General features: G+C 37.7%; 3 protein-coding genes and 1 pseudogene across 3 annotated transcripts; 2 read left to right on the plus strand and 2 right to left on the minus strand.

Annotated features, from left to right (window-relative positions):
• Window positions 1-733: 733 nt before the first annotated feature.
• LOC132173020 (uncharacterized) lies at window positions 734-6,623 on the plus strand (annotated as a pseudogene).
• Window positions 6,624-9,426: 2,803 nt separating this feature from the next.
• On the minus strand, window positions 9,427-11,437 carry LOC148585789 (uncharacterized). Its single transcript, XM_088516757.1, has 7 exons — window positions 11,336-11,437; window positions 11,000-11,230; window positions 10,814-10,906; window positions 10,614-10,715; window positions 9,970-10,519; window positions 9,759-9,867; window positions 9,427-9,481 (listed from the first exon to the last, which is right to left on the minus strand). Exons 1-7 carry the CDS (start codon window positions 11,435-11,437, stop codon window positions 9,478-9,480), a joined length of 1,191 nt encoding a protein of 396 aa, XP_088372883.1. The 3' UTR covers window positions 9,427-9,477.
• A 257-nt stretch (window positions 11,438-11,694) lies between these two features.
• On the minus strand, window positions 11,695-15,509 carry LOC148585790 (uncharacterized). Its single transcript, XM_088516758.1, has 5 exons — window positions 13,630-15,509; window positions 13,273-13,530; window positions 13,073-13,181; window positions 12,393-12,986; window positions 11,695-12,213 (listed from the first exon to the last, which is right to left on the minus strand). The coding sequence occupies exons 1-5, from the start codon at window positions 15,414-15,416 to the stop codon at window positions 11,695-11,697; spliced, it is 3,267 nt and encodes a 1,088-aa protein (XP_088372884.1). The 5' UTR covers window positions 15,417-15,509.
• A 3,644-nt stretch (window positions 15,510-19,153) lies between these two features.
• LOC132181856 (protein SIEVE ELEMENT OCCLUSION B-like) lies at window positions 19,154-22,918 on the plus strand. The gene is made up of 7 exons (XM_059595087.2): window positions 19,154-19,336; window positions 19,433-19,537; window positions 19,647-20,098; window positions 20,239-20,348; window positions 20,418-20,563; window positions 20,682-21,176; window positions 22,424-22,918. Exons 1-7 carry the CDS (start codon window positions 19,154-19,156, stop codon window positions 22,916-22,918), a joined length of 1,986 nt encoding a protein of 661 aa, XP_059451070.2.
• The last annotated feature ends 454 nt before the right edge of the window (window positions 22,919-23,372 follow it).

The following is a 23,372-nucleotide window of genomic DNA, read 5'->3' on the forward strand; positions in this document are numbered from 1 at the left end:
TATTGAAGTTGAGATGTATATGATAATGGATAGATGTAATTCATATATCAGGTAGTGCTAATTCAAAATTCGGGTAAAAAATCCCTAAATAAAAGAAAAATATATAGAGGGAGGGAATTTTTTTTTAAAAAAAAATACCTTATTTAGTGACGTTTTGTCAACGTGACACGTCACAACTTGGTGACGCATCAACATTTTTGCACGTCACCAATTAGTGACGTGTGAAGAAACGCACGTCACCTTTCGGGTGACGTGCAAAAAGATGCATGTCACCTTTAGTAAGGTGACATGCTAATTTTCGCTCGCACGTCACTATTCTAATTTCTAGTCTACCAGATTGAAGTCCTTTTTTCACACATCACTACTGGAAGGTCACTACCCCATTAGTAACCTTTATTGGCCAAAAAACGTCACCTTTGGGAAGTCGCAAAATTCCAACATTTTTGTAGGGCCTTTAACCAAGCTATCTTAGCCTTGTTAATTATTTAGGTCACTACACCATACCAGTAGTTAGGTTTCCAGTGCTAAAAGGTTATCATACGTGCAAGGGCGGATCCAAGGGGTCGATGCCCACCCTCCACTCCTAAAAATCCCCGTGTACCATTGTAAAAAAAGTTTTGTGTCATTATTATGCCCTTCATCCTCATGCTTTAGCACCATGGACGCCGATTATTAAGTTGAAATTTGAAAATTTTTATAAACTTGCATGTTCCAGAAGAATGAAAGGTAGAAGATGAATAGTTCAAAACGGTGAGTTTTGTCATTTGTGTCGTGCAGCCTCGAGTGTTTGGAGATGAGACAACCTTCAACTCTTCAAGACAAAATAGAAAAAACATAATAATAAAAGGCTTTGAAAACAAAGAAAGAAAGGGACCAGCCCACCAGTGTGCATAGGTAGAAAAAAAAAAAAAAAAAGAAAATGTAAAAGTAGAAGGCGTTGAACAAATAAAAGGGGACCAGCCGGGTCGGTCTTTATCCGCTCTCTTAGTAGAGTTTCTTTGAACCTCTGGTTTCTCTCTTCTAGGTTTTGTTTTTCTCTTCCTTTTCGTTGCTTATTTCCTGAGATTGACGTATTAAGCAGCCAAACGTCTGCTCTTGGCTGGTCTGATACTCCTCCCCTCTTAACTTTTCCCCCTGTTAACCCAGATATTTCTCCTTCTTTCATGCTTGTTGGAAAAATTTCCTCATCCCAACCACTCTAAAAAATCACTATCAAAAATAATATCTTACAAGCCTGGAAATTTTTGAAGTCTCTAGTTTCTGAAGACAGAGAAGACAATATGATGGTTTTTACTTTTGAAAGCTTGGAAGATCTTCATAGAGTTTTGGATTACTCTCCATGGAATATCAAGGGATCTCCTCTTTTTCTCAAGCGATGGTCTGCAGAGGATGCTATAGCTGATTTGGATTTCACCAAAGCTGCTTATTGGGTGCAAGTGCATAATCTTCCGTTGGAGCTTATGATAGTTGATAATGTAGAAAATATTGGTCCAAGTCTGGGTGAGTTGTTGGAGTTAGATAATGTTGACAATTCCAAACCAGCTAGGAAAGGTTTCCTTCGGTTTCGGGTTCTTCTTAATCTTTTGAATCCTCTTAATCCGGGGTTCACTTATAATAGGCCTCCTAAGGCTCCTCTTTGGGTGCAATATATGTATGAGAGGCTTTCGGATTACTGCTACATCTGTGGAAGAATTGGGCATCTTCCATTTGCTTGTCCTGTGGAACCACGTCCTCCTGACCATGGGAGGTATGGAGATAAGTTGAAGGCTAGTTCTCCTAAAACTAGTAGGGTTGTTCAGATTTTCCAACCAAGGAACCAGGTTTCAGATGCTCTGGCCATTGTTCAAGCTTCAAACAGGTTGGTCACTGAGTCCACTCGCCTATTCAACTCAACTCAGCCGTGTTCCTCCAGCTTTGCTTCTAGTTTTCTAGGTACCAACCCCACTACTTTGAGCCCCATTAATTCTGCATCTGCATTAATGGAAAAGGCCTCCTTTGTCAAAATTCAGCCTCAACACTCCGCCTCTTCTTTATTGCGCACTAGCATTGAGAAACTGAATTCTCTTGACCTTCATTTTCCACATAACACGTGGCCTTCTTTTGTCTCTTCTACCTTGGGGTTAGGTCCTTCTAGTTCCTCTATGGACAGCTCAAACTCTAAGTTGGAATCTGAAGGTATTAGTTCTATCTCAACTTTTTTACCTCACACTTCTTCTCTCCATTCCACGTGTGTTGTTGTCCCCACTAATTCCACTTCTACGATTCTTCCAAATTCTTCCTCTGGCCTGTCCACTTTTCTTTATCAACCTTCTCCTAATCTGAAACCTCCTAGCCATACCAACAGCTCTTCCAGCAAGAAAAGATTTCACCCTTATTCCAATTCCCTTCCTGTCAAAAAACCTAAACCTGACATTCAGTTTTCAAACAACAATGACGAAGATGTTGCTGCTCACGTTGAGGATGGGCAGAGTGTTTCAGAAATTGCAGGGGTCGAAGGTTTTAACCCCCCCTAGCTCAATGAAAATTCTTGCATGGAATTGTAGGGGTTTGGCTCGGGGCCCTACAATTCGAGCTCTCCGTGCCTTGCTAAGAAATCATCGTCCTGATATTCTGTTTTTGTCTGAGACTAAAGTTTCGTCTTCACGTTTTCAACCTTGTCTGTTTGGTTTGGGTTTTTCAGCTTGGTTAGAGGTTCCTCCTTCAGGTTTTCAAGGTGGTCTCTACTTGGCTTGGAAGCATGGTGTGGATATTGAGCCTGTCCGTCTTGATAAGCATTGTATTTCTTGTTTGGTGTATTCAGAACCTGTTTGTTGTCCGTGGCTTTTTTCTGGTGTCTATGCTCCACATACTAGCCAAAGACGTAATGCTTTTTGGTCTGTTTTGTCTAAGTTGGGTAATTCTTTTGGTGGAGCTTGGTTGTTATTAGGAGATTTCAACTCCATTTTGTCTTCTTCTGAGAAGAGTGGTGGCCGTGATTTTAGTTCTTCTTCTCATGGCAATTTTGTTGATTTTGTGCATTCGAATGCTCTGGTGGATCTTGGTTTTGTGGGTAACAGATTTACTTGGAGCAATTGTAGGGTTGGTAGGGAAAATATTAGAGAGAGGCTTGACAGGGGCTTGGCTAATCAAAATTGGGTTCATTCTTTTCCTAATTCTCTGGTTAACCATTTTCCTGCAACTCAGTCAGATCATTGTCCCATTTTGATCTCCACGGATGGTTCCTATAGGAATCTTCCTAAGCCTTTCCGTTTTGAAGCTTTCTGGATAAGGGATCAGTCCAGTCATTCAGTTGTTGCGCAGGCCTGGTTGGCTGAGGTTGAGGGTTCTCCGGCTTTTTCTTTGAGCAGGAAATGGAAGAGTACGAAGAGTGCCTTGAAGTTCTGGAACCAACATCATTTCGGCCATATTCAGTATAAGATTAAAGCACTGATGTCTGATATCAGTGTGATTCAATCTAGTTCCCATTCTCCTGGTAATGCGGCAAGGGAAACTATTTTGCAGAATGAGCTGCAGGAGCAACTGTTGAGGGAAGAAGTTCTTTGGAAGCAGAAGTCTAGAGAGTTGTGGCTTACCTGTACAGATCTCAACACTAAATTTTTTCATGCTTCTACTGTCTGTAGGCGTAGGTATAACTCTATCTCTTCCTTAAAGACTGCTGAAGGTACTATTTTGGGTGGTAGGGAAAATATTGGCAATTATCTGGTGCAGCATTTTAGTTCCTTGTTTACTTCTAATCATCCGGTTTTTGATGATAGATTTACTAGTTTGGTTGATAAGGTTGTGACTGAGGAGGAGAATGTTTCCCTTTGTTTAATTCCTGATGAGAATGAAATTTTCTTGGCTATTTCTGATTTGGGTTTGAATAAAGCCCCTGGTCCTGATGGTATGACTGGGTTGTTTTATAAGTCTTATTGGCCTATAGTGAAAGTGAGTGTTGTGGATTCGGTTCAATCTTTTTTCAGGGGTAGTTTTATTCTTAAGGTGTTTAACCACACTAATATAGCCCTTATTCCCAAGATTGACAATCCTTATTTAATGCATCATTTTAGGCCCATTAGTCTTACTAATTTCAATTACAAGATTATTTCTAAAATTCTCTCAAACAGATTTAAACCTTTATTGAGCAAGATCATTTCTCCTTATCAGTCTGCTTTTCTTAAAGGGAGGTCTATTCATGATAATACCATTCTTGCTCATGAGGTTTTTCATTCTATGAAGCAAAAAAAGGGGAATGGTGGTCTAATGGCTTTAAAGTTAGATATGGAGAAAGCCTTTGATTCTATGGAATGAGAATTTTTGCTTAAAATCCTAGAGCTGTTGGGTTTTAATTCTACTTGGATTCAATGGATTAGACAATGTATTACTACTTCCTCGTTCTTTATTCTTCTTGATGGTGCTCCTTTTGGAAAGTTCACTCCTTCTAGGGGTTTAAGGCAAGGAGATCCTCTTTCCCCTTTTTTGTTTATTTTGGGAGCTGAGATCTTTTCCAGATTAATTGAAAGAGAAGAAAGCTTGGGTCTTCTTCATGGCATCAAAATGGCTAGGAGGTGTCCTACTATTTCTCACCTTTTGTTTGCTGATGATGTCATTATTTTTTCCAGGGCTAATGAAAGTGAAGCTATGGTGATTTTAAAGTGTCTTAATACTTATTCCTCTTGGTCAGGACAACATATTAACATATCCAAATCTGCTATGTTCTTTAGTAGGAATTGTAGTTCTAATGCTAAAAATGCTGTCAAAGGGATTCTTCATTTGGCTTTGATCCCCTCTCGAGCTAAATATCTAGGTATTCCTCTTTTTATGCATAGGAGGAAGAAAGACTCTTTTATTGAACTTAAAGACAGAGTTCTTGCTAAAATTTCTGGTTGGAAAGCTAGGTTGCTCTCTCAGGCTGCGAGAACCACTTTGGTGAAGTCTGTGGCCAATGCTATTCCTACTTATCTAATGTCTTTGTTTCTTCTACCTAAGTCCTTTTGTGCTTCTATCAATTCCAGCATTCGGAAGTTTTGGTGGGGTTATCCGCAGGAAAAGAAGCATTGTCTTTCCCTTTTGGCTTGGGATAATATTTGTAAACCTAAGTCTTTGGGTGGCTTAGGTATCCGGTCTATGGAAGCCATTAACAACTCTCTTCTTGCTAGGCTTGGCTGGAAGTTGACATCCAATCAACCTCTTATTTGGGTGGATTCTCTTAGAGGTAAGTATCTCAAGCATGGTGTTTCCTTTTTGAATGCCCCCTCTAATGCTCTTTCTTCTTGGCTTTGGAAAGGGCTTCTTAAGAATAGAAAGGTAGTGGAGCAGGGAGCCTGCATTTCTATTTCTAGTGGTCAGAATATTGATATTTGGAATAACCCATGGATCCCCTTGATGCCTAATTTTAAGCCTATTTCGAATGAGAATTTGGTGGGGCTTCCTTCCTATCAGTTGAGGATCTTATTTGCCCTATTGGTCGTGGTTGGAACTCCTTATTGCTGCAGGATCTTTTTGATCCTATCACGGTTCAGCATATTCTTAGCATCCACTTGCCTCTTTCTCCTCAATTTGATAAGTGGTGTTGGGTTCCCTCTCCTTCAGGGATGTTTTCGGTGAAGTCAGCCCATGAGCTCTCTATTTCTTTGGGGGGCAGGGTTTCTCCCTTATCAACTGATGCTTGGTCTTCCCTTTGGGGATTAAAATTGCAGGCTAGGTTGAAGCATTTGTTATGGAAGGTTGATTGGGATATTCTTCCTTCTAGGGCAAAGATTGGTAGGTTTGTTGCTAGTGAGGATCCGGCAGCTTGGCTTTGTCCATTCTGTAAAGGACCCCCGGAGACTCTTTCACATATTTTTTTGGAATGTGATTTGGTGAGATTTTTGTGGAGGTCCTCTCCTTGGCATATTTCCATTTCTGATTTCTCCTATATGTCTACTTCAGAATGGATTCTTGCTATACTCTCCCCTATGGCTATTTTTGGCATTACCAAGGTTGAAGTTAGGAAGTTTCAACTTTTTGCTGCACTTATTTTGGATATTGTTTGGAGATGTAGGAACCTTCTTATCCATGAAGGGGTGCAGCCTATCCCCAGTAAAGTTTTCTTTGAAGTCTCTAGCTCTTTTAATAAGCATCTTTCAGCTTGGTCAGAGATGGCTCTTCCCTCTTTGTGGATCCCTCCTGCTGCTGGTTGGATAAAAGGCAACTTTGATGTTGCTGTGAAGGGATCTTTTGCAGTTGCTGCTGCTGTGCTTAGTGATGAAAAGGGTGCTATTGTAGGTGCTGCCACGCAAAGGTTAAATTGTCCAGATGCCCTTCAAGGAGAGGCCCTTGCAGCCTTGCTGACCACTCGATTGGCAGCCTCTTTTGGTTGTAATTTTCTTTCTTTGGAAGGAGACGCTCTTCTAGTGGTGTTAGCTATTAATAACCCTTCCCTTTTCTCTTCTTGGAATTTTGCTAATTGTATTTCTGATATTAGTGTAGTTTTAGCTCATTTTCAAAGTTGGAATGCTTTGAAGGTTTCACATAGTGCCAACTTTCGGGCACATGCTCTAGCTAAATGGGCCGCTTCCCATCTTGTTTTTGGAAGCATTCCCACAGGATCGCCTATTCTCTCTTCCATCCGGATCAGAAATGGGAAAAATCCTCCCCTGTAGTCCTTTTCCTTCATTCAATTAAAAAAGAAAAAAGAAAAAAAGGGGACCAGCCGTACAAATGGTGCAATGAACTGTACAAGACAAATAGAAAATATATATATATATAAGAAAAAGGCTTTTTTTTTTAAAAAAAAAAAAAGAAAAAAAAAGAAAAGAAAAAGACCAACCGTGCAAGTCTGCAACTGTACAAGACACAATATAACTGTTTTTATATTTAATTATTTATGAATTTATATAGTTTTTGTTTCATATTTTAATTGTAAATTTGTATAAATATATAATTGTAGTTATTTGAGATTATGGAGAAAAACAACGATTTTATTGAACTCCAATCAAGTTCTAAATGACTTCATATTGAAGTAAATTTAGTAAATTTGTCCAGAGATCTTTGCTTAAGAAAAGAAAAAAATGTGCAATTATCGTCCTAGTGATAGAGACCAAATTTAAAGAGCATATCTATAAATATGAGCTTCTCATTTTTTATATTTAATTTTTTTAAAATATTTTTAATTAATTTTATTTTGTTTATTCATCAAAAAATGTCCCTTGTGGGGGAAAATCCTAGATCCGCCACAGCATATACATATAGGTGGATGAAATCCCCAGTGTGGTGGTTGGAGTTCCCAAGTACTGCTAGTAAAGTGAGAACTTGGGGTTGGAGTCCCGATCCCCTATTACCCCTAGCACGGGTTAGAGTCCCTTATCTATCGAGAGATTGGAGTCATTTAGAGTGATGCCTTGCAAGAATAATATACAAATTATGTAACTGTCATTAATAATACTACAGTAAATCAATAAGCCTTATACCATTGAAGTTGTGTGACTCACTTGTTTGCCTAAATAAATATAATATTGACCATCGTTGACTTGGTGCAGAACCCTGCCTACTTTGTGATGTAAATCAGGAGGAAACAACTATAATATCTCTAACAGTTTGCCTCCTAATGTGATGTTATTTCGAACACAAAATAAAAGAAAATAAGTGAGAAGCAATACCTCGAACAACACGTCTCCAGCAATTGCACAAGCCACAAGAGAACAAAAGAAATAAAAGAAAGATTAATGAGCCATGCGTGGGACCAGCCAATCAAGAAAGAAAGAAAAATAACAAAAGAAGCACAAAAGACAATTTGTGTCTTTTAAATTAAACGTGGTTTCAAAGCGCGGCAATACATTAAACTTAAGAAAATCTATTCTTTGAAAATAGAACAACAAGATGCACCGCTAACGGGGGAAAAGCCAGACAGAGCCGCAGAGCACCAGAACGTAGTTCTGAATTTGTTTAATCACATCAATTTTTTATTTTATTTAAAAAGAAAAAGAAAAAAAAAAGAAAAGAAAAGCGAGAATGAAATCCTTTCTTTTCCCTTTTCACTTTGTGTCGTAGAGAAAAAAATTCTAAACCGGCATTACAAGTAAGGAAGCGAATCACAGCATTGGCCTTCAACATGTTTCTCATTGGTTACAAAGGAGGGCCATGATCATTTGATTCGTTTCCTTTGATAAAAAACATTAATTCTCAAAGGAAATAAATAGGTTTCCATAATCCAAAGCAATTTTATTCTTTATGAATTTTTGAATTCAATTGTCTACGACATAGTATATATATTGGCAAAAGATTCTAAGCCATACATTGAATTAAATTCAGAGTAGGGTTATTGTCGGAATATTAAGTATATTATTAAATCTTTTTTTTATTTTATTTTTTTATTTATTTATTTTTTTATCTAGAGTTTAAATTATTGAGATAATTAATGAATTAACATTATATCAGAATAAATGTCCTGAGTTTAAATATTATCTATGTAATTTAACCCCTATATATATATTCCTTATCTTATATCAAGTCACTTGGAAACAAATGAATTAATTTATCCAACCATTTTTCATAAGAGTAATGCTAGCAGAAATCACAAAAAAAAAAAAAAAAACAAAGTTTAGACTGATGGTAACATGCATGGTGCTGAACCAACAAGTTATACTTATACTATATTAGAAAAAAAGTTATACTTACACTACAAAAATTTATTTTTTTAGTTACGGACAAGTAGTAACGTGTATATGGGGTTACCACGTTACTAAAGTATTGTAACGTGTTGTTTGTAACGTGTCTGGGGCGTAGTGAAATTGGACGTAACAAAATGAAATTTTGTAACGTGTCAGAAACAACACGTTACTATTTGGTAACGTTTAGTAAAATTACACGTTACTACTGGTTATAACGTGGTTAATGCCACGTTACTACGAGTAGTAACGTGGGAAAAATGCCACGTTACAACCAGTAGTAACGTGGCACATGCAGCCACGTTACCACTAGTAGTAACGTGGCACATGTGCCACGTTACTACTGGTTGTAACGTGGCAGATTTCCCACGTTACAACTGGTGGTAACGTGGCTGCATGTGCCACGTTACTACTGGTAGTAACGTGGCACATGCAGCCACGTTACCACCAGTTGTAACGTGGGAAATCTGCCACGTTACAATCTTTTGTGACGTGGCATGTATGCCACGTCACTAAAATTTACAGGGAAGAAAATTTTTTTTTTTTTGTAATTTTTCTCCAGCATACATTTTTCTCCTGCATCCAACCAACCAAAAATCCAACCAACCAGCATACATTTCTACTCTCCTGCATCCAACCAACGACCCAACATCCAACATATATAACCCACATCCAACATCAATAATCAACCCATGCATAATCATAACTAACATCGTGTAACTAAGTAATAATAACTGTATACAAACAACTAACGTACAAATTTGTAATAAAAAGTAAAATACAATACAACTAACGTGATCAATACAACATCATAATACACAAATCATCGTGATCAATCATCTGCGCCGCATTAACTGCAAAAAGATAAAACGAATAATCAATTAGCTAATTAGTGAACATTTGTAACTTTAAATCCAGAATGTATAATTATCACATGCATATACAACCTCGACATACATATTAACTATGTATGCACAAACACATATTAATTATACAAAGCACAAACACATATTAACTGTACGAACAATACATGTTTATTCAATGAGACAACTTCAACAAATATGGTAACTATACAAAGCTTCATGCTCCATGCACATATATATCTATATATATATATATATATATACTTACGGGGTGCCTGAACGACGGGTATAATGTATTGACAAACGAGACTTCTGACCAACCGGCGTCTGAAGTGTGGTGTCATTATGATCGTCCTCAGCTTCTACTCTTACGTCATCTACACATATTACGTTGCAATTGTGTTAAATGCGAACAAAGTTTATTTGACTCATAAGATAACTGTGTTAATCAAATAAAAACAATAAAAATATATTGTTACCTGATCTGCTATCAACTGAGGATCTCACAATCACTCGGGCTGGGGACTCCGCATCTTGCGGATTCCGGGTAGTCGTCACCTCCAAATCGGAGCCCATACGTCTCGACCCCTCAAGGCTGCGAATCCGGGCCTCATACGCTGCCATCTGAGCAGCCATCTGAGTAGCCATCTGAGCAGCCACCTGCTCAGCAACCCGTGCAGACACCGCCGCAGTCACCGAAGCAGTAATTTCCTCACTCTGCTGCGTCAGCCGCTCATCCATTTCGTGACGATGCTTCTCCCTCTCTGATTGCATGGCTCTTTCAAATTCTTCGCGCGATATCATCGGGCCGCCCCGGTTCTGCGACCGTGTTTGGGACGGTGTATAGTATGAGTAGCTAGTGCCAGGTGCGGGCAAGATATTCTTACTGACTCCACGGACACGACCCGCATACTCTGGCTTATTGTTGTGCGCCTGAGCATAAGCATCATCCGGTGTCCACCTAATTGTGCCTTGGGGCCCTTCTACCTGCTCCGCAGGGTCATTTGGCAATAACTCTTCCATCCGAGCCTATACATGAGCATTCACATTTACATACAATAAAATAAGACTCAATAAGTTAATACATAACAATAGATTCACGACAATAAGTTAATACACTTACGATTCTCTCTGCGGCCACCGGATTTGGACGGCTACCATCTGACTTTGTATGGGACTTGATATACGTGACCGCTCGTGTAGGAGTCTTGCCTGAACTAATAAACTGCAATAAATTGAAAGCATCAATTAAATATTTATGATATATACTACGCAATATATCACAAATATGTATAGTCATGGTAAGTAAGAGTAGTATAGTACCTCCTCATGTGCGACTCTTGCTAAGCTCTTCGAGCCTGTGTAATGCGGTATTTCATTCTGTTTGCGTATGTCTTTCATGTGCTGGCAATAAGCCTACGAATCCAATATGTAGACATAATTAATCGCTAAGCCATCAAAGAATAATTACAATTAACAAAAGTCAAATAGTTCGAAGTCATAACCTACTTGATAATCGGGAGTACACCATTTTCCCAACAATATTTCCACATCTCTTGGGTTGTACTTTGAAATGGTGTGAGCCATCCTTGCCGACACTGTCCCAGGAGTGTCGTCGCTCTGAATCATGAGCTTCTGCCTCAACTTGTGCCTCAAAAGCTTTTGCTTCTCCCCCATGTCTCTAAAAGCATCTTTTTTAATTGCCGCCATATCCGACCCAGGCATGATATAGAAGTAATTCTGCATCAATTAACGAGGCTCTAATTAAAGCGTTTGTTGTTTCACAAATTATTTAATTTTAGACTGGTACAAATCATAAAGTACAAACATCTAAACTACACTTACCATCAATGACTCAAATAAATCTTCCTTGCTTTGTTCTGGTACATGCTTCCAGGGGTCGGATAGCTTGATAAAAGTCCCGGTCTTGCACGTCTTCCCTATCATCCGTCTAAATTTTTTGCCGCTTTGTCCTACGGGCTGCCACGCGCCATTATACTCCATGACCACCCTTTTTCCATCAGGAATGTCCCACAACTTGTGTGAGTCTTTTACGATCAACACCTCAAAGTTACCCGCCCTATCTGCAATGATGAAGTATATATTAGCACACAAATGGTTAGACATACATTATTTGAATTTATGTACTAATTAACTATATGTACCATCATGCATAAATATGTACACATTTATGGTTCGGAATATCATACATACATACCTATCGTGCGAACCTCGTCAATAGTCAATGCTGGCCAATCAAGGTCATCATCATGCTCATCGTGCTGCTCACCTATCCCATCATCCATGTCTTCACCAGGCTGTGTCTCACTATTATCCATAGGTGAGCCGCTGTTTGGCTGCTGATCGAAAAAGCCATGCGGCAATGGGGGTGGCGGGGATGGCATACGCATGGAGGCGCCAGGCTCGTAAGGACTAGGCTCATATCGATACCCAAACTGTGTAAGGCCTGTCGGGCCTCTTGCCTCCGCGAGTATTTGGGATATCTCAGCTAGCTGAGATGTGGAGACTAGGGTACAGGCATGATCGTCTCTGGCATGTAACTGCTCGTCTACATTATCCGGAAGTATAGGTCGATACCCTGATTGCTGCTGCATAAGCATAACAACTTCCTGTGCCTCACTATCTGTCAGGACATGGTGTGATCTCGATGTAGAAGCGGCTCCCCGCCGTCCTCTTGACTTCCCCCGAGTACTCATAGGACCCTGTGAAATACAGCACGCACCCAATTAGTTATGTGTATAGTGTGAAAAATATTCATTGCATATATGACGCAAAAATTAATAAATGAACAAATTAATAAGTAACAACAAATCAATAAATGTAAAATATTTATTTCATATGAAATGCCATACGCCTCGATTGGTGCAAAGCCGGGTCGGACATATTGGATGTCATCGTGCGGATCGTACAACTGATTATTGTTTAAAGTGAGTGGCTCACTATCGATCTCGTGATAGTTGGCATGAGGATCATCAGGCGTTTGACCCTGACCAACGTCGTATATGTTTCTAGGTTTCGTCCTCACCGCGCAAGCCCAATCTGGATTCCTTTCATCTCCGACGTAAAAAACTTGTTCCACTTGGGAAACTAGTACATACGGCTCATCACTAATCAGGTCCCCCTTATGGACAAGGTTTTTGAAGTTGACAAGCGTTATGCCATACTCGTCCACCCTGTATCCCCTGTCCCTTGTGGTGTCCGCCCAGTCACACTTGAACACAACATATTTTGTCCTGTCGTAATACTCCACTTCAAGTATTTGAGTTACTTTCCCGTAGTATGTTTCGCCATCAACAGTCGGCACGCACACGCCACTATTCTGAGACCTTTTTCCCACATCATGTGCGACAGTTCGAAAGAACTTGCCGTTTACCACATATCTATTATATTGGACTGCTGAGACCATCGGACCTCTACAATGCATTACTAGTTTGGCACCCATATCCTTCCGAAGTCGATCGTCCGAACTATCGACCTACGAGTCATATACAATAATGATGAAGTTTTGTTAGTGCATTGATGAAACATTATGAAATTTATAAGGGGTGACATTAGTCTTACGTAGTCACGGTACCAATCGCAGAATTGCTCAAAATGTAGGGTTTCCAAATGATCATCCGTAATCGTTCGCCCCCTGTTTGCACTTTGTCTTATCGAATCCTTATGTAGCCTACATTTTGAAATAAAATCAATTAAATTTAATTCACAACTAACGTTGTTGCATGATATGAGCATGCATATATTCATTACACAATACTAACGTCCGCAATTGGAGGAAGTCATCTGAGTTAAATAGGATGTAACGGTGAATCTGTGTCAACGTGAGACGGTTGAGAACGACTCGGGTTCCAGCTCCTTTAGGCCCATCCGGGTTTCGTTGCGGCCTATTGTGGAATGTCGGTGCGTTCTCTAAATACATCGAACAAAATGCCACCAACTCAGTTGCTATGTAGCCCTCCGCAATGCAACCCTCAGGAGCCGCTTTATTTCGCACACTTGATTTGAACACCCCGAGGCTCCTACATATCAAAACTAACTAATTATTACATCTAATCATTGTTTTAAAATAAATAAATGGCAACAAAATTTTAGTTTTAATTTTTTTCAGTAAATGTTACCTCTCTGCCGGATACATCCACCTATACTGTACCGGTCCACCAAGACGGCATTCACGGGCAAGGTGCACCACAACATGAACCATACTTGTGAAAAAACTGGGGGGGAATATCTGTTCCATCTGGCACATAGTCGTATACATCCCATCCTCAAGTCGGGTCAGATCCTCTTGGGTCAACGCAGTTGAACATATGCCCCTGAAGAATGCAGAAATTTCAACTAGCGGTCTAACTACGTTACCGGGCAGTGATCCACGCAATGCAATTGGGAGAAGCTGTTGCATCAATACATGATTGTCATGACTCTTTAAACCCGAGATCGTCCGGTCCTTAAGTTTTACACATCGGGAAATGTTCGAGGCATATCCGTCTGGCACCCTTATATTTCGAAGCACTTTTAGGAAACTAGCTTTATCCTCTTTAGACATTGTGTGGCAAGCATGAGGCATATAGATTCTTCCATCATCATTTGTGAAAGGATGCAGTGCTTGTCTCAAACCCATTTCTTGCAAGTCTTTTCGTGCTTGAAGGTTGTCCTTCGTTTTTCCCTTAATGTCTAGAATTGTGCCAAGTATATTGTCCATCACATTTTTCTCTATGTGCATGACATCAAGGTTATGCCGCAATAAATTATCCTTCCAGTACGGCAAACGAAAGAAAATACTTTTTTTCTTCCACAAGATATTATCAGTTCTCTTTCTCTTTGCATGTGAAGTATCAATATTAACTGACTTACCGGCGCTCTCATCCCCAAATGCTATCCCTTCTAACTGTTTTAGGATTTCATCTCCATCTGGAACATCAGGGGCACATTCAAGTTCTCGGTTACCGTCAAATGTATTTTTTTTTCGCCTCCACGGATGATCCATGGGCAGGTATCGCCTATGCCCCATAAAGCAAAACTTATGTCCGTGTTTTAACCGTCTAGACCTTGTTGCATGCATACAGCAAGGGCATGCCTTTCCACCCCTTGTAGGCCACCCAGACAAGTCCGCGTATGCCGGAAAGTCATTAATTGTCCACATCAACTGCGCTCGGAGCATGAAATTCTTTTTCAATGAGACATCAAATGTTCGTACCCCCACACTCCATAGTTGCTGCAATTCCTCAATTAACGGTTGCATGTACACATCTATATCCATTCCAGGTGAACTTGGACCTGGAATAATCAAGGATAATATGAAAGACGTTTGTTTCATGCACATCCAAGGAGGCAGGTTGTACGGTACAAGCATTACAGGCCAAGTACTGTGAGATGTGGTCATGTTCCCAAAAGGATTAAATCCATCTGAGGTTAGGCCAAGTCTTACATTCCTACTGTCTGATGAGAAGTCCGGATATAAATTGTCGAATGACTTCCATGCTTCGCCATCGGCAGGATGCCTCAAAACGCCGTCCTTAGTGCGGCCTTCTGCATGCCACCTCATATAGGGTGCAGTATGCTCTGACATAAAAAGCCTCTGTAGTCGTGGTATGATGGGAAACCACCGCAAAACCTTGACTGGACGTCTCTTACTCGACGTTATGGGGTGGCCATCCTCGTCGAAATTAATTTCGTCCTTCCACTTAGATTCTCCACATTTAACACATGAATCTAAATCGTTATTGCCCTTCCAGAACAACATACAATTATTGCGACAAGCTGGAATCTTCTCATACCCGAGTCCCATGTCCCTAAGAAACCGTTTCGCCTCATATGTATTAACTGGCAAGGCTCCATCATCTACAGGAACCAACTGATTGATTAGATCGAGGAAACACGAGAATATCGTATTACTAACTCCACCCATGCACTTCAAATTGTACAGATGTACAGTAGCACTCAGCTTGCTATGTTTGGTCTTATCATGAAGCGGTTTGTCTGCCTTTTTAAGCAATTCCTCGTACTTTCGTACGTCACCTCCATCGGCTTCGTCATCCACAATGTCTTCTTCCTCTCCATGCACCTCAACCCGAGGCTCCCTATCGTCAACTCTAACTTCGTGCATGCCGAATGCATCACGCAACATGGCATGCATATTGCCACCCTGTTCAGAACTTGCACCCGCAGCTGTTGCCGGATGTGATGAATTCGAGCCATCTACGGGAGCTCGAACAGGCCTCTCGCCATGATAAATCCAGAATGTGTATTGGGGCCACATTCCTTTCCCTCCTGTCAAGTGGTCGTATACCAAACATGGGGGGTGTCTCCTATTGCAGCGACACGTCTTACAGGGGCACAAAATAAGTTTGTCGGGAGTGTCACAGTTCCTAACTGCGAATTCTACAAACGCTCTACATCCTTCTCTGTATTCCGTCGTACCCCTTGATTTCTTCATCCAACTCTTGTCCATATCGTTACTACGTACATTAGAAACATAAATATATAAGAATTAAGCTAAACGTAAACATAAATGCATAACTATGGCCCATTGGAACCCTAACAGTGAATAAGTAAATTGTTGTTAACTACTTTATTGTTATTCTTTTATTTCATTCTGATTTGTTGTTTTTTCTACTAAAAGTTTACATGACTTGAAGTAATGCGGTATTTCAAACCCTAAACCACATTATAATACAAAATTATATACCATTGTCATGGGTACCGTACTGGAAAAGAATTTATACGTTCGTTGTTTATTTAATAACATGTACTCTAATATAAAGTTGCAAAACCTAAACCAACTTATATTAAACAACTCAATAAAAGATTGTAATTTGTTACGAGGCCCTAAATAAAACAAATTTAAGTTATGTTTTTGTCTCACTTTATTGAAAAAAATAAAGTTACGTAATTTTAATTTCATATGGGGACCCTAAATAAAATTCATGTAACTAGTTGCCGAGGTAGTTTTTTTTTTAAAAAAAAAAAAAAATTATTTGATAGAATTATGTATTTTTTATTATGTATTTTTGTAATCATTTATATAAATGATTTATATAATCTATTATCTATATTTTATGTCACATATAAGTGATCATTTATATAATATATAGGTTTGTAAAACATACACAATGTAAAAACATTTAATTAGCTAATTTCAAACTATCTAACTAAAGACCTACGTGTCTATAAATATTTTGCATGCATGCCCATATTAAACAATATTACATTTCTACGTACGTACAAACATAGGACACTAAAACTAATCTATTTCAACCAAATTAATAAGTTGACTAGCTAACAAAAAAAGCATTAACATACACATATACAATATTTCTATACACCCATACATTACAATAATGAATTTTTCCATTCCCTTAATTAATTACTGCAGACAAAAATATTCTAAACTACACATCAATATATATATACTACTTAAAATATATATATATATATATATATATATATATACCTGATGATGGGCGAAAAACAAGTGAGAGATGAGTTGGCGGCCGGAGCGGAGTTCGCCGGCGGAGAGAGCTAGAAGACGGTGGCGTGAGGTGATGAGTGGCTGCCGGCTACAAATCCGAGGAAGCTAGAAGCAAGGTCGAAAATGTGAGAGAAATATTCAGGAGAAGGTGGCTGGAAAATGTGAGAAGAAGAAAGAGGAGGAAGCTGCGCAGAGAAGGAGAAGGAGAGAAGAAGAAAAAAACCAGAGAAAAGAAGAACAAAACCAGAGAAGGAGAAGAAGAAAGAGGGGCGCGCAGGGAAAAAAGAAAAAAAAATTGAAACAGCTGCAGGCAAGCGCATGGTCCCGATGAAACAATGGTAACGTGTCACATAGACACGTTACCAAATGGTAACGTGCCACATAAGCACGTTACCAAATGGTAACGTGCCACATAAGCACGTTACCAAATTGTAACGTGCCTATGTGGCACGTTACTAAAATTATATATATATATATTAATAATAGATATATATATATATATACATATATAATTAATTGATTTAAATATATGATATTAAGTTGATATAATTAAGCTTAATATATATATATTATAACTCTTAATATATATTATATATATATATATAATTAATTGATTTAAATATATGATATTAAGTTGATATAATTAAGCTTAATATATATATATTATAACTCTTAATATATATTATATATATATATATATATAATTAATTGATATAAATATATGATATTAAGTTGATAATTAAGCTTAATATATATATATTATAACTCTTAATATATATTATATATATATATATATAATTAATTGATATAAATATATGATATTAAGTTGATAATTAAGCTTAATATATATATATATATATATATATATATATATATATATATATATATAATTATTTGATATAAACCTGTAATTTATATTAATATATATACTTGCAAATTACTAATCAAGCTTAATATATAATCATAGTTCTTGATATATTTAAACTTCATATTACATAATACTTGCAATTATGAAATTAAACTAAATTTATTTTAAGTTAATTAATTGATAATTATCAACTTGATTACACATAATCAAATTGATATATATATATATTTTCACCATGCTTAATTAAGGGATTGATATACATTTGCCAATTCCTTAATTTGGTTAATTAATTGATAGGGTTAATCTTATCAATTACTGCATATCCTATGAAATAAAGCATAGTGTTAATATTATAGAACTGATAGCGTCTACCATGCTTGACACATAAGAAGTAGTAATGATGCATTTAGTGTTGTAAAACACAACCACTAATGCATATTCTGTTGTAGAGGCATATCTTAGCTATATATTTTTTAAGTTTTGATCTTTCTCTGGGGACTCACAATATTAATATTTAGCATGAGATCTTTCTAGGGCAATTATCACAAAGTTGTAAGCCCCAATATTTTTTTAATCAAAATTATTATTAATATTTTTTTAAATAATTTTTTGGACAAATTATTATTAATATTTATCTTGGTAAATAAATAATTTTTTTATCAAGATAACGTGGTAAAATTATTTTTTGGACAAATTGTAATTATTTTTTGGACAAATAATTACAATTACAACTATAGTAATTATTTTTGGACAAATTGTAACGTGGCATTTTACCACGTTACCATATTGTAACGTGGTAAAATACCACGTTACCATATTGTAACGTGGTAAAATACCACGTTACAATATGGTAACGTGGCAAAATGCCACGTTAGCATATGGTAACGTGGCATTTTACCACGTTACAATATGGTAACGTGGCATTTTGCCACGTTACTATTATGGTAACGTGCTATTTTTGCACGTCACTATATTGTAACGTGTAAAAAATACCACGTTACTATAAATTATGGTAACGTGTTATCTTTTGACACGTTACAATATAGTGACGTGGCACCATTCGTATGAACAGTTGCCACGTCACTACACCCTAATATTTTTGTAGTGTTATACTAGTGCTTGAGGATCTTGGACAAAAAAGACATCTATGGGACCTCCAAAAAGGTAGGCTTCCAATTAACGACGTCCAATGTTTTTAACTTTCTTCCCTTTATCGATGGTTATATATATAGAGGGCCTAATAAAAACACACTTAATTAGCTACGCACCCATCTTTTTCTTGAGTTTCTACTTTTTGTTGCACTAGATGGAGAGCAAGCCCAATGTTTCTAGCAGCTCTGTGTCCGATGAGAATGTGATAGTGAAGCAAATTGAGGCCACCCATGCCCCAGATGGCCGAGACGTTGATGCCAGACCCCTTCTCTATCTTGTTGAGGACATTCTTAATCGTGCCACTGATCTCAATCCTGAATATGCCATCATTTCAACCGTACGTATATATAATTAATGATAATAATCCTTCTATGTTCTAATGTTAATTTATTTTGATTGAGATACTATATCCTCGTTGTTTAATTTACTGCAGGGTACCCAAACACACATTGAAAGCTTGGAGGAAATGACCCACCAATCTGCTTTCCTTGCCATGCTTGATTCCCTGTCATATACAATTGATCGAATTTCCTGCGAGGTATTAATAAATACTATACATGCAAGTTGTCATTTCTGATACATGATCTATATATAATAATACTTTCCCACGTACAGATTAACACTTTGAAATAATGTATGCATTGCAGATATCATACAAGGCTAGCGCTGTGAGTGGAAGGGGAACCGATGCACACCAAACCACACTGTCGATATTTAACATGCTAACAAACTATGTATGGGATGCTAAGTTGATGCTGGCCCTAACGGCTTTTGCTTTGCACTATGGAGAATTCTGGATCCTTACCCAGATTTACTCAACGAACCAACTTGTCAAATCAGTAGTGCCGCACCTACCTATACAAAATGTCATAACTGAGCAGGCAAGCGAACTGAAACCCAGTTTCGATGCACTTAATGATCTAATCAAGGCGATATTGGAAGTAACCCAGTGTGTAGTTGAGTTTAAACAACTTCCATCCATGTATATCACACCGGATGTACCTGCATTATCCTCCGGCAATATTCCAGCTGCTGTGTATTGGACCATCAGGAGCATCGTGGCCTGCGCAACCAAGATTACTAGCTTCACTGGTTACGAGTATGTTTTTCCCTCCATCCAATCCTAAATATTATATAAATGTTTATTAAACAGTTCCTGAAATGTTATACTTGGTAATTAATTTACAACGAAGCTAACCAAAATTATTTATTAAAGACATTTATATACCATTGCTGCAGGTTTGTGATATCCACCACAGAAGCAGGGGACTTATCCACCCTGGCTCACAAGCTCAAAGACATACATGACCTTCTTGAGAAGCAGCTGGAAATGTGCCACCAATACATAGGTACGTAAATGTGTTACAAACCATTAATGCCATAAAACAAGAAGCATCAATATTTTCATTTCGATGCAGAGGAGAAGAGGGATGAGGAAGCTTATCAGACGCTTAACAAACTGGTCTTCGAGATGATCCACATTGATAACATGAGGGTTCTCAAGGCCCTGATTAACCCTAGGGATTATCTGCAGCCGCTTGTTGACCGTTCCACCAAGCAATTGGTATGTTGGCTCTCTTCCCAACACATACGTACTTCCATTAGCGTTGCTTGAAGATTTAATTTAAGTTGCCAGAAAATATACAAGTTTCTGAATTTTTGTAATTGTTTGGAAAAACCAGGTTAACCTTGACGTTCTTAGGAGGAAAAACGTGCTATTGGTCATTTCAGGCCTGGACATCTCGGAATATAATGAGCTTGAACTTCTTCAAGAGATTTATGAGTACAGTCTCGAACGAACGACGCTAAAAGGTCAATATGAGTTTGTGTGGATACCGGTTGTGGACCGTTCGATCGAGTGGACCGATCCCATGCAAAGACAATTTGAGAGACTGCAATCTACAATGAAATATTACGCGGTGCAACACCCTTCCTTGATAGGAAACGCATCGGTCAAGTTCATCAAGGAGAAGTGGCACTTCAGGAATAAGCCTATCGTTGTGGTGTTGGACCCTCAAGGAAAGGTGGTGTCCCCCAATGCAATTCGCATGATGTTGATTTGGTTACACAATGCCTTTCCTTTAACTAGTTCGAGAGAAGAAGCGCTCTGGAGGGAAGAGACTTGGAGGCTTGAGCTTCTATTCCCGTCTGAATTGGACCCAACAATGCACAACTGGGTTAGTACGCATATAAGCTTGCAATAATAGCTTTTTTTCACAACAGGATTAACTGCATTTTATATGTTTCGGATCTATTTACTTACTTTTGATGGATATTTAGATGTTTATTTTCAAAATTACGAAGGCAAGACAAATAACTTGTTTTATTCAATCTCTATCAGGCCGGTAAAGATCGATATGGAAAGGGAAAAAAATAATATTTTTTTTCTTAAAAAAAAATAAATCGTTATCTGAGTTATGGTCTAAGTCTAAGTCTTAAAAAATCTTGTGTTTGTTTTCTTTTTTTTTTTTTCTTTTTTTTTTTTTTTTTAAGATAAAGAAATAAAGAAGGCTCACTAAAGGCACCAAAATCGAGGGTATAAGTTATTGAGAGTTGTATATACCTAGATTTAATATTTAATTTGTACCTATTGTAATTGTTATAAAAAAGTATGGCTCATTTGGTTCGCGGATTGAGTATTTCATTAGGAAAATGAATAGTTATTACCAGAAAAAAAAAAAAAAAAAAAAGGAAAGTGGAATGAAATAGTCATTCCTATTCCTTAGTTTATTAATAACATATGTATTCTAATTGAAGTTAAACCAAAACTACCAACAATCCCACACTTCATGAAAAAAAAAAAAAAAAAAAAAAAAAAAAAAAAAAAACCCATATTAAAAAAAAAAAAAATTACACTCATATTAAAAAGAAAAAAAGGGAAACCTAGAATTGCAAGGGGCACCTCGGGGGTCCACCCCAAGGTGCTCCGGGGGTGGACTAGGTCCTGCTAGTGGGTGGCCGGCCACCCCTTATAAATTCTAGGTTTTCCTTCTTTTTCTTTTTCTTTTTTCTTTTTTTTTTTAAATAAAAAACAAATTTTAGGGTTAAAATAAAATAAAAAATAATAAGGGTTTTTTTTGAAAAATCTATTCCATTTCATAAGAATAGTTATCCCACTCATTTTTTAGTGAAATAACTATTCATGTGTATATGAAATTAATAATTTTCATGAAAATAACTATTCTCAGGAATATTCTTAAAAAAAAAAAAACTATTATCAGGAATAGACCCCTACCAAACAAAAAAATGATTATCTTATAGAAATAGTCATTCTATTCTAGGGGTTTAGTCATTCCATTACCGGGGTCTATTCCTGGAATGGAATAGATTAATTATATATATAAATTGTTAAACCCTTATCTATCTACTTATATTATATATTAATTAATAATAGTTGGGATTTGTGTCTGTTTCTGTTTGATAGGTTAACGAAGGAAAATACTTTTTCTTGTATGGAGGGAACGACATCGAGTGGATTCGAAGATTTACACACTCAGCACGCGCAGTTGCACTGGCCGCGCGCATACCCTTAGAGATGTTCTATGTGGGAAGGAGCAGGGAATGGGAGAAAGTCATAGCAACAATCAAGTTGGAGAAGCTAAGTTCTTGGGAAGAGCAATTACAAATGTTGTTCTTCTGGAACCGCCTTGAGAACATGCTGTTGTCGAAGAAGCAACTAGGCAAGGCTGACGACGACGTCGACCCCGTGACACTTGGGGTAAAGAAGCTGCTTAGCTACGACAAAGAGGACGCCGTATGGGCTGTGCTGGGAAAAGGGTCTAGGATTGTGGTCAACAGTCATGGAAACACGGTGTTGCGGACCTTGTTGGAGTATGAGACATGGAAAGCGAATGTGGAGTTACAGGGTTTTGATGTGGCTTTCAAGAACCACCATGATCACCTGCTTATTCAGGCTTAATTAATTAGTGTTACAATATATTATTCATAACAAATTTGATAAACCCCATATAACAAAACATTGCATCAAGTTAAATCCCAAATTAACTTCTAGGATTTGATAATGCTCAAAAGAGATCAATCCCAAATTAGGGTTTCTTGGACAACACATTTAATGCACTAATACACATAAAAATAAAAAATAATAAAAAATGTGAACATGCACATATTCATTGTTAATATATATTATGATATTTAATTTTAAGGTTAAATACTCTTTTAATACTTTGGTTTTAACATTTTTTTTTTTTTCACCTAGGTTTCATTTTGTATCATAAATGGTATATGTCTTATGGCTAAATACGGAGTTAGTACCTCCGTCTATATTCCATGAAAAAAAACTAATGGATCGCTATGTCGATCAGCCCAATAAAAAACTAAGCAAGCCGTTGTCCTATGCCCTAATAAAAAAACTA

The sequence above is a fragment of the Corylus avellana genome, chromosome 5 (genome assembly GCF_965113065.1).
Source record: "Corylus avellana chromosome 5, dhCorAvel1.hap1.2, whole genome shotgun sequence".
Classification (NCBI taxonomy): Eukaryota; Viridiplantae; Streptophyta; class Magnoliopsida; order Fagales; family Betulaceae; genus Corylus; species Corylus avellana.